We start from the raw sequence: 16541 nt of genomic DNA, 5'->3' as shown, positions 1-16541 counted from the left end.
AGACCCTGTCTTGCTCACAGCTTCCTGCAGGCTCCTCTGAGAGTCCAGCAAAGCTGGGCGAGATGTCTCCCAGGGAAGGGGGACATGACAGCCGTGCTGCTCTCTGCTCCTTCCACTGGAAGGGAGAGGCTGCATGGACAGGGGGCTCCGGGTGGGGCAGATGGGGACACTCAGGACTGCGGCCTGACCCTCGGAGACTGAGCCCAGGACGTGGCCACCTGACCAGCACCTCCCCCGTGGCTGTCCCAGCCTCACGGTCACGGGCCAGCAGTCCGGGAAAGCCACTTACACACGTAGTGCCCGGATCCTGACCCCGGTGAGGGACAGGCGGGGTCCCCTGGGATTGGGGGGGGTGTAGTTCTTGGCCCAAGAAAGCCCCAGCCGAAAGCACCAGCTACGCAACGAAAGGGTCTGAAACCAGAAAATTCTTTATTGCAAAGGTACAAAAGCAGTCACAGCAGCAGGACGCACGGCAATAAATTAGGTGGTGGCCACAGGGACGGGGCAGGGCGGCGGCGGCCAGACACGGGCCCGCATGTGATCTGTTTTCAATAATTTATATCATGATAAAAAGCAGCACAAAAAATAAATAATGAAATGGAACTGCCAAGTAGCACAGAGGCCAGGGTGAGGCGATGTGGCGGCGTGGCGGCGTAGGGGGCCGGGGTCCCCACGCCCTGGAAACGCAAAGACCTGGATCTCTTTGGGAAGCCAGAGGCACGGAGACAGAAAACAAACCCAAGTGACAAAGAGGCCCTCGTCTTTTTCTTAAATAAAAAAATCCATATATTAAATCATGACAATGAAATTTCAACAATCTGAAAAGAAAAGCAGAACACACCGTGTTTCTCCGGCCCAGCTCTGGGCAGTGACAGCGGCTCTGTCCACCCTGGGGACCAGGGAGTCCCTTCTCCAGCAAAGCACTGCAGGCCAAGGGCAGGTAGAAACCCACGGCCCACAAGACGTGGACACCAAGAACCCCAAGACGGGACAGAACCGGCCACCCGCTGCGGCCTGTCCTGCGGGGCCCAGCTGCCTGGTACAGTCCGTGGGGAGATGAAGGGGCACGGCGGGCAGCCCGGGCCTCCGCTCTGCTCCCAACTCCCACCTGTGCCCGTGCCCCCGGCTCTGCTCTGATAGATTTACAGTATCAAACTGGAAAAGAAAGATTGTTACGAAAAATCTGTAGATAAACTGTGAATATAATTTTATATCTCTATATATTTTCTGTTTCTCTCTTTAAATATCCCCCTGGTCCTTATGACATCCAATATGGATTACCTACCACGGCCACGGGGGCAACGGCTGTTTGGGAACACGCAGGCCTTTGCTCTGTGGGGACCCAGTGGTCCTGGCGGGCCTGCAGCTTCCCACTCAACTTCTAACAGTAGACACAGAACCAAGTCGCAGCCCCGGGGCTGTCTGTCCTCTGCCCTCCCAGTGTGGCTGGCACCGGCCTGGGCTCTGTAGCCGGTGGGGGCTGTTACTGGGTGGGCAGGGGCAGCCGAGAGGGAGCCGGGGCCCCAGGCACCACCTTGCAGGTCTTATGTGGCGGTCCCCGGCCGAGGGCTCGCATTCCGCCAGCTCCCCCAGGCAGGGGCTCCGCAACCCCCGCGGCTCCCGCTGCAGAGACCCCAGTCACAGGAGGGACCCTCAAGGCGGCTCTCCAGGAAAAGGAAGCCCAAGGTGGAGTGCCAAGCCCACTGGTGCCCCAGTGCTCTTGGAAGGAGGAGCAGGCAAAGGCTCCGGGTGAGGACTGAGTGCTGAGGCCACACCTGCAGCCCGTGGCTGTGCTCCTGGGTGTGTGCGCGTGGGAGCCACGTCCATGAAGCTCTCCTGGCCTGGTGCCTGCTGCCTCCCCACCCGCCGCGCCCTCTGGAGTGCCAGGCTCACTCCTGAGCTCTTCTACAAGCCAGCCGCATCCTGGTCCTGCCCCTCAAGGCTTCCCACCTGCTCTCGCACACGGCTCCCGCCTCCTCCCACCACTCCACGCAACGTCCTCTTCCTTCCACCTCCACATCCATGTCCACCAACGTCCCCCAGGCTGCACCCCCCTCCCTAGACTGCAGCAGCCCTTCCCCTCGCCAGGCCCCCAAAAGACCTCCTCGTTCCCCCTGCACTGACCACAGTTGGTGAGAAGTAGCTCCAGGACACAGAGCCTGAGTCCTGCTCATCGTCAAATGATGGGGCGCTCCTGCCTGTGTCCGCTGAGATCCGGGACGGCCTGTGGGGTCGGTGTCTGGGGGGCCAGATCCCATGGGCAGGGGCTTCTGCGCTGTGCTGCACGACCTCCTCGGGTCACCAGAGCACAGGGGAGACCTCACGACGTGTGAGCCACTCTCTCTGCCATGTGTGCCCACAGGCCCTCCCCCAGTGAACACCAGCAAGCTGCACCCCCTCAGCCCTGCTGCTGTGATGGCAGGCGTGCGTGCACACACACAGACACCACCCCACGCAGGCGACCTCCCACACCGTGCCCACTCACGCAGGCCCCTGCTAAGGCAGACGCGGGTCACGGGCACTGCAACGGGACAACTGGAAGGACGGAGCTGCCAACACACCATCCGTGCTCCTCCCCAGGGACTGCGGAGTCGGTCAGGGCCGTGAGGGGCTCCCGCACCGGCTGGGAGGCCGTGGCAGGACAGGTGTCGAAGGCTGCTTACAGCAGGAGTGGAAAACAAGCCCCACGTTAGACCTGACCACAGGGGCCTGACTCCTGGGGCCGTGTCTTCCGGCAGCCCCCACAGAGGACGCGGAACTTCCCGAGGGCCTTTCCATTATATGTCCCGACTCCCACGGGCGCAAGATACCAATTCCCACACACAGACACATCCTGCGGGGAGCAGGTGGCGGGCGTGAGTGTGTCTGTGGACCGGCGTGCAGCTCTGGGCCCACGGGAGCCCACTCTTCACCCTGCAATAGTCTCTTCCTGGTGTGAGCTGCCTGTGCCCGCGGGCCTGCGCTTGGACTCGGATGTCGAGAGTCTGCATCCCAGTGACAGGTACGAGGGGTGCGCCCCCACCCGCCCGCCCGCCGCCCGCCACCCCCCGCCCCCAGCCGGCACTAGGATGCGGCCGAGAAGGGCACGGAGGTGGAGGAGAGCTCGGCGGACTTGACGATGGTGATGACGCTGGTGGTGGCCACTTTGGAGGGCGCCACAGGTCCCCGGGCCACGGTGCGCGCGAAGGTCTGCAGCGCCTCGTACTTGGAGCGCAGGGCGTCCAGCTCCAGCCGCATGCTGCTGTTCTCACGCGCCAGCTTCTCCACCTCCTGCTGCAGCTCCACGCGCTGCCGCTCCAGCTCCTCCTTCTGCGTCACCCGCTTGATGCGGCAGCTGGCCGCGTAGCCGCGGTTCTTGAGTGTGCGCCGACGCTGCTTCAGGCGGGTCACCTCCTCCTTGGTGAGACCCCGCAGGTGCTGGTTCAGCTCCCGCACCGACATGGACACCAGCTCATCATCGCTGAGCACCGGGGCGTTCTCGCCCGCCTCCTTCTTGACCTGGGGGGCCACAGCGCGGGGTCAGCGGCGGGAGAACGTGGGGTGTCTGCCTGGGACCGACACGGGGGTGGCCAGGAACCCAGCGGTGCCCCTGCACGCCTGCGCTCTCAGGGCTGGCCTTCGCCATCCGCACCAGGGACCGCAGGACACTGTGCACGCAGGCAGCCCACGTGACAGCTGTGGCCCCACAGGACCCTTTCTGAACGGGAAAAGCCAGTGGTGACATCGGTCACTCCTGGTTACCGACAGCCTCAGAGCCCACGAGGACCCAGAGTGCATGGGTCCTGCTGCTGGGACGGAGCCGGCCCACAGGCACACGCCATTGTGGAGGCGGCAAGCGCCAGGCACAGGTGGGCTCGGGCCTTGGGAGCTGGAGCATCGCGTTCACCAGAGGCCACGCTGCCCATGCCTGGAGCCAGGGGATGAGCTCATGCAGTAGCGCCCGGCGGACACACAGCCCAGGCGGGCAGGCAGCAGACCCTGCCACGCCCTCAGCCTGGGAGTCATCTCCTGGAACCACAGTACCTGATCCTGACTCCACCTCTCCTGTGAACATCCCTCGGCCACGGCAGCCCCCCTCCTCCTGGCAACAGGGAGGCCTCCATCACAGGCTCAGGACGGCCCTGGGATAGCAGGGGCTGTCGGGCCGGGGGCCTTTCCCACGCCTGTGCTTGAGACGGGGCCTGCCTGGAACCAGCCTTACCTTTAATGCCTTATTCGGTTTGGGATTAGTCGTCATAACCCGGGCACGGTCACCAGGACAGAGCTCCCTGGAACTCGTAGCTGGAAAACATGGACAAGCAGAGAAGCCAGCACAGGTCAGGGCCAGCAGCGCTGGACGGGGTGGCCACCTCCCATGCAGGGATGCTTCTCAGCCCGGGGTGGACGGTCACAGCACCATGAAAACAAGACGGGGCACCATCCGGGCCAAACCCGTCCTGGGGGGCTTCCCAGGGGGTGAGGCATCCTGGCCCGGCCTCTGTCCCTGCCTGAGGGTTCAGGGAAAGGTCTAGCTGCACCTCACACTCTAGCACACTCCACAGAGCGGCTGGGACCCCACCCCAGGGCCTGGCAGCCAGGTGCGGCCCCCTGCTGCCCTGCAGACCTGGGCTGCAGCCGCCGGCACTGTGGGGTGACCAGCAGGCGCTGGCAGTGGCTGCTTCCTGTTCTGACTCTCCCTGAGGTCAGAGAAGACGTCTGCACCTGCACAGCACAAGGTGCCCCATACCGAGGACCAAAGTGACTGGTGGCAAAACCTCCCTCCCTCAAGACAGCTGTACTGGCCCCGAGGAGTGTGGGGCCCCGCTGGACAGCGACCCTACGCTGGCAAAGGCTCCGGTGCTCCGGACCCAGCCTGGATCCCCAAGAGGGGACCTCTGGGGAGCCCCTGACATCGCCACCCCCACGGTGGGCCTGGGTGGAGCCCCAGCCGCCCTCCCGCCCCGCCCTCCCCACAGGCCACGGGACACCTACCACGGCCCTGGCCGCTGCGGCTGTGACATCACCACCTCCACCTAAGCTGCCCCCGAGCGAGGACCCTGCGGCCCAAGGGGGTGTGGGGTTCCTGAGGGGCGGCAGGTCCGGGGGCCGCAGCCAGAGACCAGGGAGGTGGGGGAGCCGCCGCCCTGCCGAGCATTCGACCGTCTGGCGGGAGTCGTCCCCGCCGCCGCCCCCGCCGTCCTCACGTCTGCATTGTGTCACACATTCTAATCATTCATGAAAAACCCAGCCAAAGCATCCCCGGCATGAGCCCTCCGATAGTTGCCATGGCGACCTTGGGACCGAGCCAGCCCCCACGGTCGTCATGGAAACCAAGAAGCCCAAACGCGATCCTGACTTCAGGTCAGGTTGCACAGACATCACGAGGCCGGCAGGCAGTCAACAAACCCATTTGCACCCAGTGGCCGGGACGGGCGGGCAGAAGGCGCCGGGCAGCTCGCGGGACAGGGGTTCACAGCACCCACTCCCATACCCCAAATACCAGACACGGGTTCCCGCAGGAACATCAGAGCAGCACACGGCGGTGGGGGGTGTCCTTGGTCAGCACCTCCACTGGACATGGGCATCATGGGGGCGGGTGACCCCATCCCGTCCTCCCTGCCAGCCCAGGACCCTCCCCACACCCTGGGCCAGGGAGCCCTCGGGCCCAAATCCCTCCACCCTCCAGCCCTGCCTCCGATGGGGGCCCCACCCCCACAACCCACAAACCCCCACAACAAGAGGGCCGCACAGGTGAGACAGGGTCCTGCGCCAGGCTGCCGAGTCCGCTGCCCCTGCCAAGGCCAGCTGATCTCAGGGCGCTGACGTAGATGGCACAGGATGGCACCAGCCGGTCCCGGGGACGGCCAGGTGGGCTCCAGGCTCCTTCGCACCACGCCCTGAGGTGAGGGTGACAGTGGAGAGGCCAGGGCCCAGCTGCCTCCGCCACCGTGGGGACCTGCAAATGCCGGCGGCTGGGAGCACCATGAGAAACTTTTCCATGTCAGAGGGAGGGGCCGCGGGCACCGCTTCCAGCTCCACTGCGAGCACGTCAGTGCACAGGCCGGCCACGACATAGCTATGCGGTGAGTCACCAGATGTTTACAGAGCCGCGCGCATTCCCACACACCCGGGCCTCCCACCCAGCAAGGACCCGCTCCTGGGCCCCCGGGCCCACTGCCCGCCGTGGCAGCACAGCCGGGCGGAAAAGGAAGGTCCGGGGGACAGGACCGTCTGACCAGACCCACGGTGACGTGTGGGGCTCGGCCGGATGCCAGGGGCAGAGTTCAGCGTGGGGATCTTTCCACTAAAAAGATGCCTCCGCGATGCCCTGTGACGCTGCGGAGGCACACGGTAGCCGGGGGCACCCCAGGAGGGGCGGCTGACTACTTCCAGGAGGTCAAGGTTGCCAGGGCTGCTGGAGCACCCCTGTGCCCCGCTCCAACCCCAGTACTTTGAGGCACACCTGCACTGGGGCCCTCCGAAGAATGAGACCTGGCGGACGCAGGGCTCCCAGGCGGCCCCCACGCTGTGCTCGCAAGCCTGCCCCCCACTTCCTTGGGCAGGTCACGACTCTGCTCTGCCGCGGAAGCCTGGACCAGCCACGCGCCCCCCGAGAGACGACGCAGCAGGGACGGCCCAGCCAAGCAGCATAGCTTCTCTCAGGAACCCAGCACGGGATGGGATGGTGCTGGCGCCTCCCTCTCCCCACCATGCACAGAATAAATCCAAGTAGCCTTAACCTAATGTCGCTTTAAACATCAGAGGCAAGAAAGATGACAGCTTGCTTTTGGAAGGACATTCAGAGAAGAGTTTTGTATGCACAAAAAAAGTTTGTAAAGCAACTGATCTAAAAATGACGACTGCCCTAAATGGGGTTTTGTGAACTGTCCGACCTCACATGGCCTCCGGGGCCGCCAGAGCACACGTAGAAAGCGCTCCCACCCCAGGGCCAGAGACGCAGCCTTAGGGTGTCATCCAGGGGGAGAGCGTGCCTGGGGTCGCAGAGACACCCGTGCACTATCCCGGGCCCAAGGCAGGGGCTACTGCATTAGCACCTGGTCAGCACTGCAGCCAAGCTCCCCTCCAGCAGCCCCCAAGGAACGACGTCCTCGCATTCTGTCTTACGCCCAGCAGCTAACAAAACACCAGCATCGCCACGCACAAGCACCCGACACCCCGAGCTCCTCTGAGTTTCGGTGGTCACCAGAGAAGTGCAGTGTTCAGCGCCACAGCGGGGGCCTGGGTGGGCAGGTCTGAGTTTCCGCTGTGGGGCCCCAACAGCCGACGTAAGTAAGGGTGCAGCGCTCACGCCCCACGTCCCGGGAGCAGCGCCGGGCAGCAAAGTTCTCCGGCACCACCTATAACTTGGAACAGCTCTCAGGTAACTGGTTTTCTGATGGAAGAGGCAGGGTTTTCAACCCAAGGCCAGACACCTCGACGTGACGCAGAACTAAACAAGGCTCAGCGGGGGCATCATTTCCTCTCAAGGAAAAGGAACTGCCAGCAGTCTCAGACAGAGACAATTCCTGCGGCTGCAGCTGGGGATAAGTGACGGAGCCGGGACGCCGGGCGCCCCCTTCCAAGATCCAGACCGAGGGCCTGGGCTCCATAAAGCGCAGGGCAGGGCGGCTCCGCCCAGGAAGGCACCTTGCAGAGGGTGAGGATCAGAGCCCGGGGCTCCCCCCGGCAGGGCAGGCAGCCCAGGGTCAGCCGTCCAGAACTGTGCTTTCAGGAGCAGGTGATCCCCAGGCAGCCACCTCAGCTTCTGGAGGATCATGTTTTCCCTTTTAATTTTCATTTTAGAGACAAGGTGTCACTCTGTCACCCAGGCTGGAGTGCAGTGGTGAAATCACGGCTCACTGCAGACCTCCTGAGCTCAAGCGATCCTCCTGCCTCAGCCTCCCGAGCAGCTGGGACTACAGGTGGGCACCCCCACACCCAGAGAATTTTAAACTTTTTTGTAGAGACAGGGTCTCACCATGTTGCCTAGGCTGGTCTTGAGCTCCTGGACTCAAGTGATCTTCCTGCCTCAGTCTCCCAAAGTGCTGGGATTACAGGTATGAGCCACCATGCCCAGCCATTTTTAACTTTTTAAGTCCCAGCAAATACTCACTGGTCACCCATGGGCCTGACCCTGCTCAGTGGGGGGCTGGCAGCCTTGGCATCTCTTGCTGTGCTGGCACAAGCTGAGAAGGACCTGCTTTGGGGTCCAGGAGGGAACATTTTCTCCACCAAGTTGGGACTGGGCACAGTGGCTCTTGCCTGTAATATCAACACCTTCGGAGGCCGAATGCTTGAGCCCAGTAGTTTTAGGCCAGCCTGGGCAACATAACGAGGCCCCATCTCTACAAAAAAAAAAAAAAAAAAGAATTTTAAATAGCCAGGTGTGATGGCACATATGTGCCTATGGTCCCGGCTACTCGGGAGGCTGAGGTGGGAGGATTGCTTGAGCCGCGAAGTCGAGATTGCAGTGAGCTGTGATCACACCACTGCACTCCAGCAGCCTGAGTGACAGGGCAAGACCTTGTCTTTTAGGAAAAAAAAAAGAGAGAGTGCAAAAGTGAGTTGAGCAGCTGACGGCTGGATGACCCCTCTGAACGGTCCCGGCTGCGGATGCCCATAGAGAAATGGGGATTTCAGCTTCGGGGCTCTGATTCTTCCCAGATGAGAGGACGCATCGGGGCTGCCGCTCGCTCTCCGAGGCCAGCATGGGGGCTCTGGATGGGTCACTTGTTCTTGTCCAAGGGGTGAATGATGACACAGACTCCATGCCCCACCCCCTCAGCTGCCCAGCCAGTCTGACCAAGACGGAGTGGCCCTTTCACTTCTATTCTCCGCGGGTCTCCGAGGATGTGGGATGCGGGAGAGGGAGGAGGGGCAGGAGGAAGACCAGGAACGGAGGACGGGAGCTCTGTGCGAGAGACGCGGGTTCAGAAACCCAGCGGCACAGCAGCAAGCGCCCTCCCGCCCCTCGACCAGTGACTCCCACGGCAGGTGCAATCCACAAAACCAGAGGCCACCCAAGGTGTACCCGCCTCTCCCAGGAGCCTTTCTGCCAGAGACCCCAAGCCGGGTGCCCTCCACACTGGGCCGCAAGGGTAGGTGGGGCCACTGTGGCACTGGTACCCAGTGGGTGCCTGTCAAACAGGTGTCAACCGACTAATTGCAGTCCGGCTGGTCCCAGAGACCAGCCAGACACCCTTCCTACTGAGGGTGAGGTCCTACACTGGGAGGGCCCCCACTGTCCGGCTGTCCCGGACACAGCCCCACTAAGCATGCGGGAGGCACCCCACTTGGCACCCCCCAGCCCGGCCCATACCAGCCAGCAGCCTGGCCCTGGCTGGCTGCCCTCCAGCAAGCCATGACTGTCGGCCCGGCTTGGAGGACGTCTGGTCACCTTGCATTTGCAGTCTGAGGAAGCTGTGTCATTCCGCTACATCCAGAGGTGACTCAGGCAGCTGCAGCAGCAGAGAGCAGACTGCAGAACACACCACACCCCCTCCAGTCCCCACCCTGGCTCCCACCACACCATCCTCCTGTCCTCGGCCTCCAGCTCCCCATCAGCATCCTGTTCTCCCCCGGCCGCCCTGGGGCTTCAATCCGCTCCCAGCCTCCAAGTCCAATCAGGGGCATTCCGGGGGGCCCAGATGCCCCCCAGCCCCCAACCGCATCATTCACCAGAGTTGCCCCTGCCCCTCTCTCTTTTCCTCGTCCACGCGCCAACCGGGCTTGATCCCAGCCCTCAAGCATCACCCGCCTGAACCCACAGCACCTGCCCAGGCTCCGGCCTCCAGCGTCTCCTGTCTGGACCACAGCTTTGCCAAATGGGATGCCCTCACCCTGATCCTGGTGCCCCCCACACAGCCCCACAGGCAGTCAAAATTCTTGGGGGTTCCTCCCAAACCCCGACTCCCCCACCCCAATGCCGTTTTAGGTTTCTGATCACCATCTGCAGAGAGCACGTGGTTCCCTGCCCTGCTTCTTCCAGAAACACTCCCCACTGCTCTCCTCCTCGCATAGGCAAGCACCCTCTACCAAGGCCTGGTTCTAGATCCTTCTGGGGACAGGGGGCCTCCCCAAGGCATGGTGAGCTCCTTGCAAGCAGGGAGAAGGTCTTCCCTACACCCCACACTAGCCCCCGCTGTACGAGATGAGCCGGCCCCGCATGGGAGGGCAGGGAGAGGGCAGTCTCCACCCCAATACCTTCCCCAGGACACCCGACGCACAGTGCGGAGAAGCAGGAAGGCTCTACACCAGACCCCACCGGCCGGTGGGACAGGCCAGCAGACCTCATGGCCTGGGCTTCCTCATCTACAGCAGCTGGTCGGGGGGTGGGGCATGTGGCCACTCAGGTTCACTTGTACCTGCTCTAAAACTCTATGATTTTAAGACGACACTCCCAGTTTCCTGAAACTGTAGGAAAGCGGAAACATGACGAGTCTGTGACTTATAAAAAGCAAAAATAAATAGCGGGGAAAGGCATCTTCCATTCGCGGAGAGCAGGGAGGGTGGGGACGGAGCGGTGAGTCACTGTTTACTGTTGAAAGGCGGCCACACGGAGCCTTGTCTCAGCTGGCCAGATTTCCATTTCCCGTGTGGACTGGACCCGAAACCCAGAAAGTCCACTCCAGAAACCTTTAGACTCAGAAACAGCTGGGACAAGAACAGGCACAACTTCTTCTGGGTCTGGGTGGCAAACAGCTTTGCCAGAGACTGTAAACAAACGCAGCCATCGCTGAGCCCCGTGGGTGAAAGCACATGCCTTGTAGACAGCGAAGTGGCCCGGAAGACAGTCTCCCTTAACAGCAGCCTCCCGGGTGCACACAAAGGCTGGCGCCCCGACAACCCTGACCCTTGGTAAACGCTGGCTCCCGGGTTTACCAGCACCTGGGGAGTCGACGCTGCGGGCAACCAGCCCCTCAAAGCCCTGGCTCGGTTCAAGGATAAAAGGCAGGAGAAGCCTGGTTTTTCTGCTTTAATAAATGTCTTATTTTGGAATAATGAGAGGTCTAGTTTTAAAAGCAGACTCCCTCTCCCAAGGTCAAACTCAGACATTCCTACTGGGTTACCTAAGAAAGGGAGATGTTCTCATAAATGGCACTGGACGCCCAAATAGGGTGTAGGTGTGTCCCAGACACCTGCACAGCCCACCTATGTTCTCCAGACCCCGCCCACGGCTCTTTTAACGCTCCATGTCCCTGAAGACATTGGGTTTGGAGAAGCTGCACAGGACACCCCACTCTGTGTTGGAGATCCCCTTACAACAACACACCGTGACGGTGAAACCTCAGTGCCAGTAAAGAGACCTGGCAGCCCACCCTGGAGAATCAGAGGGGTGGGAAGGGCGCTGCCAGAGCTGAACCACACGGATATCCCCTAGCCCACGGTGGGGGGCGGTGGGGGCGTTTTGAGTCTCAGGATCTTCCCAAGGCCAGGCACCTGGCCAGAGATTGGCTGGCTGCCTGTGGGTCACCTGGTGAATGAATGGTGAGTGGATCTAATTTCTGCCTCAGCTACAAGAGCTACTTAAGAAGCAAGAAACAGCATGCTCAGGGACGCAGGACACCGGGAGAGGGACACGGGAAGCCCCGCGAACACGGACACACACCGTGTGAGCGTGAGAATGCAGTGCAGGGCCACTGCTGTGTCCCAGGCGGACCCAGGTCAAGGGCCAAGGCCAGGCGGGGTCCTGGCTTTCTGGGTTTCTCGGTGGCGCCTGGTCCCACCCCCCAGGATCTAGAGGCTGTGCAGACGCAGACACACACAGTCACGGGCACATACACAGTTTCCTGAACTTGACAGAGGCACAGAAGAACTCACGCAGTGGGAGCGGGAAGAGGCCGGAGCCCCGGCCCCACACGTGAGCAAAGGGACGCGCCTTGGGGCCACTGTCACCTGCCCCCCTCCCGCCTCCCCACGGCCTTCCTTCCAGCAACCCTGGCAGGTGGGCGGCTGAGAGCGACACTAGTCCCAGGATCCCGCCTGTGGGGAGACCCGGTTACCCCCGCCCCGTTCCCGGGCACGCGTGGGCCCAGCCACTGAACCAGAGCGCCGCCCGTCACCGGGAGGAAGCGCGGGGGGCAGTCCGGGGCCGCACGCGGAAGCCACGCTGGGGCGGAAGCCGCGGGGAATCCACGCGCCCGCGCCCTCCCCGCACCGCCCGCACGTGGCGCCCGCCCCGCCCCCCGCAGGCGTGAAGGCGCGGGCCCGATGCGCGCCGCCGACCCGCGTGGATCCTCGTCCTCCCAGGTCTGGGGTCCGCGCCCTGGGGCCCCCGGCGCGGCAAGCATGGCCCGGGCGGCACGTGCAGGGGAGAGAGCCTCGCGTCCCGGGGAAGCCCCCGGGCCTGCGGGGCGGGGCCCACCTGGGCAGGTGCCCGGGCCGCGCCGCGGGCCGCATGAGGGTCTCGGGCCCCGCGCACCCAACCCCGCCACCCTCGGCCCGCGCCCCCAGGCGGCCGTGACTCAGCGGCCAGGTAGCCCCGGCCCCGCGCCCCGGTCCCCGTCCCCGCCGCGGCCCGGGCCCCGCTGCCCCACCGCCCCTCACCTGGCGTCGCGCGGAGGGCGCGGGCGCGCGGCGGCTCCTCGCGGGCACGCGCTGTCCTCGCGCCGGCGCTCACTGTCGCGCTCCCCTCGGCCGCCGCCGCCGCCTGGCGCTCGGGCTCCGACTTCGCGAAGAACAACAAGTCCCCCCCCGCCGCCCGCCGCCACCGCACCCGCCCGCCCGGCTCCCCAGCATCTGACACCGCTTCCGGGATCCGCGGCGCGAACGTCACACCGCCCTGCCCCCCGGGGCCACGCCCCCTCCCCGCCCCGCGGCCACGCCCCCGGCCACGCCCTCCTCTCCCGCCCGGGGGGCCGCTGGCCCCGCGCGCACCTGCAGTCCCCGCGCTTTGGGAGGCCCTGCGGGAAGATCTCTGGAGGCCGGGAGTTCAAGACCAGCCTGGGCAACATAGCGAAACCTCCCTTCCCCCATTCTCCGTCTCTACAAACATAGAAAACATTAAGGCCAGCTGGGAACGGTGGCTCATGCCTGTAATCCCAGCATTTTGGGAGGCCAAAGCAGGAGGATCGCTTGAGCCCAGGAGTTCCAGACCAGCCTGGACAACACAGTGAGACCCCCATCTCTACAAAAAAATTACAAAAATTAGTCGGGCGTGGTGGTATGTGCCTGTGGCCCCAGATATTCAGGAGGCTGAGGCAGGAGGATGGCTTGAACCTGGAAGGTGGAGGCTGCCATGATTTCATCACTGCACTCTAGCCCGGGTGACAAGGTGAGACCCTGTCTCAAAAAAACAAAACAAGCAAACCAGCAATGTAAAAATGGGGATAAGCGGCTAGTGATCACAGCCTCTGTGGGTGGGGCCAGCCCCCTTCTAAAGCCCCAGCTGGTGGTTGCCAGGGGACACAGCAGGCCCAGGATGGGGTTAGGGCACCACTGGCCCAAGGAGTCCTGTGAGGGATCCTCAGGTGGGGGCGGGCCCCTGAGGGAGCTGCCTCTGCTTCCTGTCACAGGTGGAAGACAGGCTAGAGAGGGGATCCGTCTGGAGCCCCTTGCCACGCTTCTGGGTCCCCAAGTCCCGCCCCCCTCTGAGCGCTGCAGGAAGAGGAGTTTCAGGCCTGGGCAACCGAGGGCCCCCCAGGGCACCCATGGCATCTGCCCAGGGTTCTGGGAAGCCTGTTTTCTCAGCTCAGGTGGGACCCGGGAGCCTGTTTTCTCGGCTCAGGTGGGACTCAGGAGCCAGTGCAGGGAGGTCTGTGCATCTTCTGGGTGTCGTCCTTACCACCACGTGGCTGGGGATTTAGGGAGCAGCCCAGTGGCCTCTTGCTGTGGAGCACGGGGGCAGCCTCCCGGGCCATCTCTCCCCCCCACTTGCGGGTTCTGCACCGGCCACCTGGGAGGCCCCTCCTTGCTAAGGCCCACACGGCCGTCTGGGGCAGCTAGCCACAGTGATGCCTGCAACCTGGCCGCAGAAACAGGTGCCAAGAAATAACTCAACAGCAGCAGTAGCGACAATGTCCCATGTCCCCAGGATGTTTGCAGAAAGACATCCCCCGGGGATGGGAAAGGTGCTTCCCTTGTCCTGGCCCACACTCTGCACTCGGGGTCCTGGGATGCGCTGGGAGCCTCCAGAGAAGCTGTGGCCGTCTCCACGGGACTCTTTACGTTACTCATGTGGCCGTCTCCGCGGGACTCTTTACCTTACTCATGGTGTCGCTCCTCTAGCCCAACTGCATTCTTTCCATAGCAGGCTTTTGTTACTAATCACACACTTTTATTATCTTTTTAATTTTTAAATTTGTATTTATTTATTTCTGAGATGGAGTCTCGCTCTGTCATCCAGGCTGGAGTGCAGTGGCACCATCTCGGCTCACTGCAGCCTCCGCCTCCCGGGTTCAAGTGATTCTCCTGCCTCAGCCCCCTCGAGTAGCTGGGATCACAGGTGCCCACCACCACGTCTGGTTAAATTTTGTTTTTGTTCTTGTTGCTGTTTTGAGATGGAGTCTCACTCTGTTGCCAGGCCGGAGTGCAGTAGCATGATCTCGGATCACTGCAAGCTCCACCTCCCAGATTTAAACAATTCTTCTGCCTCAGCCTCCTGAGTAGCTGGGACTACAGATGCCTGCCACCACGCCCGGCTAATTTTTTTTTTTTTTTGTATTTTTAGTAGAGATGGGTTTCACCATGTTAGCCAGGATGGTCTCAATCTCTTGACCTTGTGATCTGCCTGCCTCGACCTCCCAAAGTGCTGGGATTACAGGCGTGTGCCACCACACTGGCTGATTTTTGTATTTTTAGTAGAGACGGTTTCACCATGTTGGCCAGGCTGGTCTCGAACCCCTGACCTCAGGTGATCTACCCGCCTTGGCCTCCCAAAGTGCTGGGATTACAGGCGTGAGCCACTGCATCCAGCCTAATTTTTAAAATTTTGAATTATTTATTTATGTTTGTTTTATGAGACAACATCTCACTGTCGCCCAGACTGGAGTTCACTGGTGCAATCACAGTTCCCTGTAGCCTCCACCTCCCAGGTTCAAGTGATCCTCCCACCTCAGCCTCCTAAGTAGCTGGGACCAAGGGCTGGTGCTACCACGCTCGGCTAATTTTCTTTGTTTTTTTTTTGTAGAGACAGGATCTTGCTCTGTTGCCTAGGCTGGTCTTGAACTCCTGGGCTCAAGTGATCCTCCCGCCTCGTCCTCTCAAAGTGTTGGGATTACACGCATGAGCCACTGTGCCTAGCCAAAGTTTACTTTTTATTGTGGTAAAGTAAACATCACATAGAATTTACCATTTTAACCATTTTTTTTAAGTTAAAAAAATATTTTTTCAGAGATGGGGTCTTGCTACGTTGGTCAGGTTGGTCTTGAAATCCTGGCCTCAAGCAATCCTCCTACCTCAGCCTCCCAAAGTGCTAAGATCACAGGTGTGATTAGGTGAATAGGCTGGGCATGGTGGCCATCACACTAGGCCAATTTAACCATTCTAAGTGTACGGTTCGGTGGCGTTAAGTACATTCACGTTGTGGTACAAACATTGCCATCATCCATCTCCAGAAATTTTTCATCATTTAGTAGTTCCTTTTGTAAAAAATGTTAAGTTCTGGCCGGGCAAGGTGGCTCACGCCTGTAATCCCAGCACTTTGGGAAGCTAAGGTGGGCGGATCACCTGAGGTCAGGAGTTCAAGACCAGCCTGACCAACATGGAGAAACCCTGTCTCTACTAAAAATACAAAATTAGCTGGGTGTGGTGGCGCATGCCTATAATCCCAGCACTTTGGGAGGCTGAGACGGGCAGATCACCTGAGGTCGGGAGTTCAAGAGCATCCTGACCAACATGGAGAAACCCCATGTCTACTAAAAATACAAAATTAGCCAGATGTGGTGACTCACGCCTGTAGTCCCAGCTACTCGGGAGCCTGAGGCAGGAGAACCACTTGAACCCAGGAGGCGGAGGCTGCAGTGAGCCGAGATTGCACCATTGTACTCCAGCCTGGGAAACAAGAGCAAAACTCTGTCTCCAAAAAAAGAAAAAGTGTGTGTGTTGTGTGTGTGTGTGTGTGTTTTGAAACAGGATCTCATTCTGCCACCCAAGCTGGCGGGCAGTGGCACGATCCTGGCTCACTGCAGCCCGGACCTCCTGGGCTCAAGCAATCCTCCTGCCTCAGCCTCCCAAGTAGCTGGGACTACAGGCATGCACCATCATGCCCAGCTAACTTTTATATTTTTAAATAGAGATAGGGTCTCACTAGGCTGCTTAGGCTGTTCTTGAACTCCTGGGCTCAAGCAATCCATCTGCTTCAGCCTCCCAAAGAGCTGGGATTACAGGCATGAGCCACTGTGCCCAGCCTTGAAGAAAACATGTGTAACTTTCTTTATAACTTCAGAGTGGAAAAAGGTTACTCTAATCATGATTAAAAATCTACATACCATAAAACAGATTCAAGGCAAAAATCCTCGGAAGTAAAGTCACGACGCAAAGCACACACTAGGAAAAATACTTGCAACTCAGATCTACCAGGCAAAGGGCTCCTAAACGTGTGTGAAAGAACACAACCAATAAAA

General features: G+C 61.0%; 3 protein-coding genes across 4 annotated transcripts; 1 reads left to right on the top strand and 2 right to left on the bottom strand.

Moving 5' to 3' along the window:
• Nucleotides 1–410: 410 nt before the first annotated feature.
• On the bottom strand, nucleotides 411–2777 carry LOC106634934 (uncharacterized). The gene has a single exon (XM_055115657.3). The coding sequence runs from the start codon at nucleotides 2562–2564 to the stop codon at nucleotides 1890–1892; it is 675 nt and encodes a 224-aa protein (XP_054971632.1). The 5' UTR covers nucleotides 2565–2777; the 3' UTR covers nucleotides 411–1889.
• Nucleotides 411–12723, bottom strand: MAFK (MAF bZIP transcription factor K). Of its 2 annotated transcripts, none has more exons than XM_034963500.4 (3): nucleotides 12526–12723; nucleotides 4202–4281; nucleotides 411–3498 (listed from the first exon to the last, which is right to left on the bottom strand). In XM_034963500.4, exons 2-3 carry the CDS (start codon nucleotides 4235–4237, stop codon nucleotides 3064–3066), a joined length of 471 nt encoding a protein of 156 aa, XP_034819391.1. In that variant the 5' UTR covers nucleotides 4238–4281; nucleotides 12526–12723; the 3' UTR covers nucleotides 411–3063. The 2 variants fall into 2 exon arrangements, with proteins under 2 accessions (XP_034819391.1, XP_003819776.1); XM_003819728.7 differs by lacking the exon at nucleotides 12526–12723 and adding an exon at nucleotides 4972–5638.
• Nucleotides 8688–9491, top strand: LOC134730759 (uncharacterized). Its single transcript, XM_063606175.1, has one exon. It carries the CDS (start codon nucleotides 8688–8690, stop codon nucleotides 9342–9344), a length of 657 nt encoding a protein of 218 aa, XP_063462245.1. The 3' UTR covers nucleotides 9345–9491.
• Nucleotides 12724–16541: the final 3818 nt, after the last annotated feature.

Source organism: Pan paniscus, chromosome 6 (genome assembly GCF_029289425.2).
Source record: "Pan paniscus chromosome 6, NHGRI_mPanPan1-v2.0_pri, whole genome shotgun sequence".
NCBI lineage: Eukaryota > Metazoa > Chordata > Mammalia > Primates > Hominidae > Pan > Pan paniscus.
This window is presented reverse-complemented; position numbering and strand designations above follow the sequence as displayed.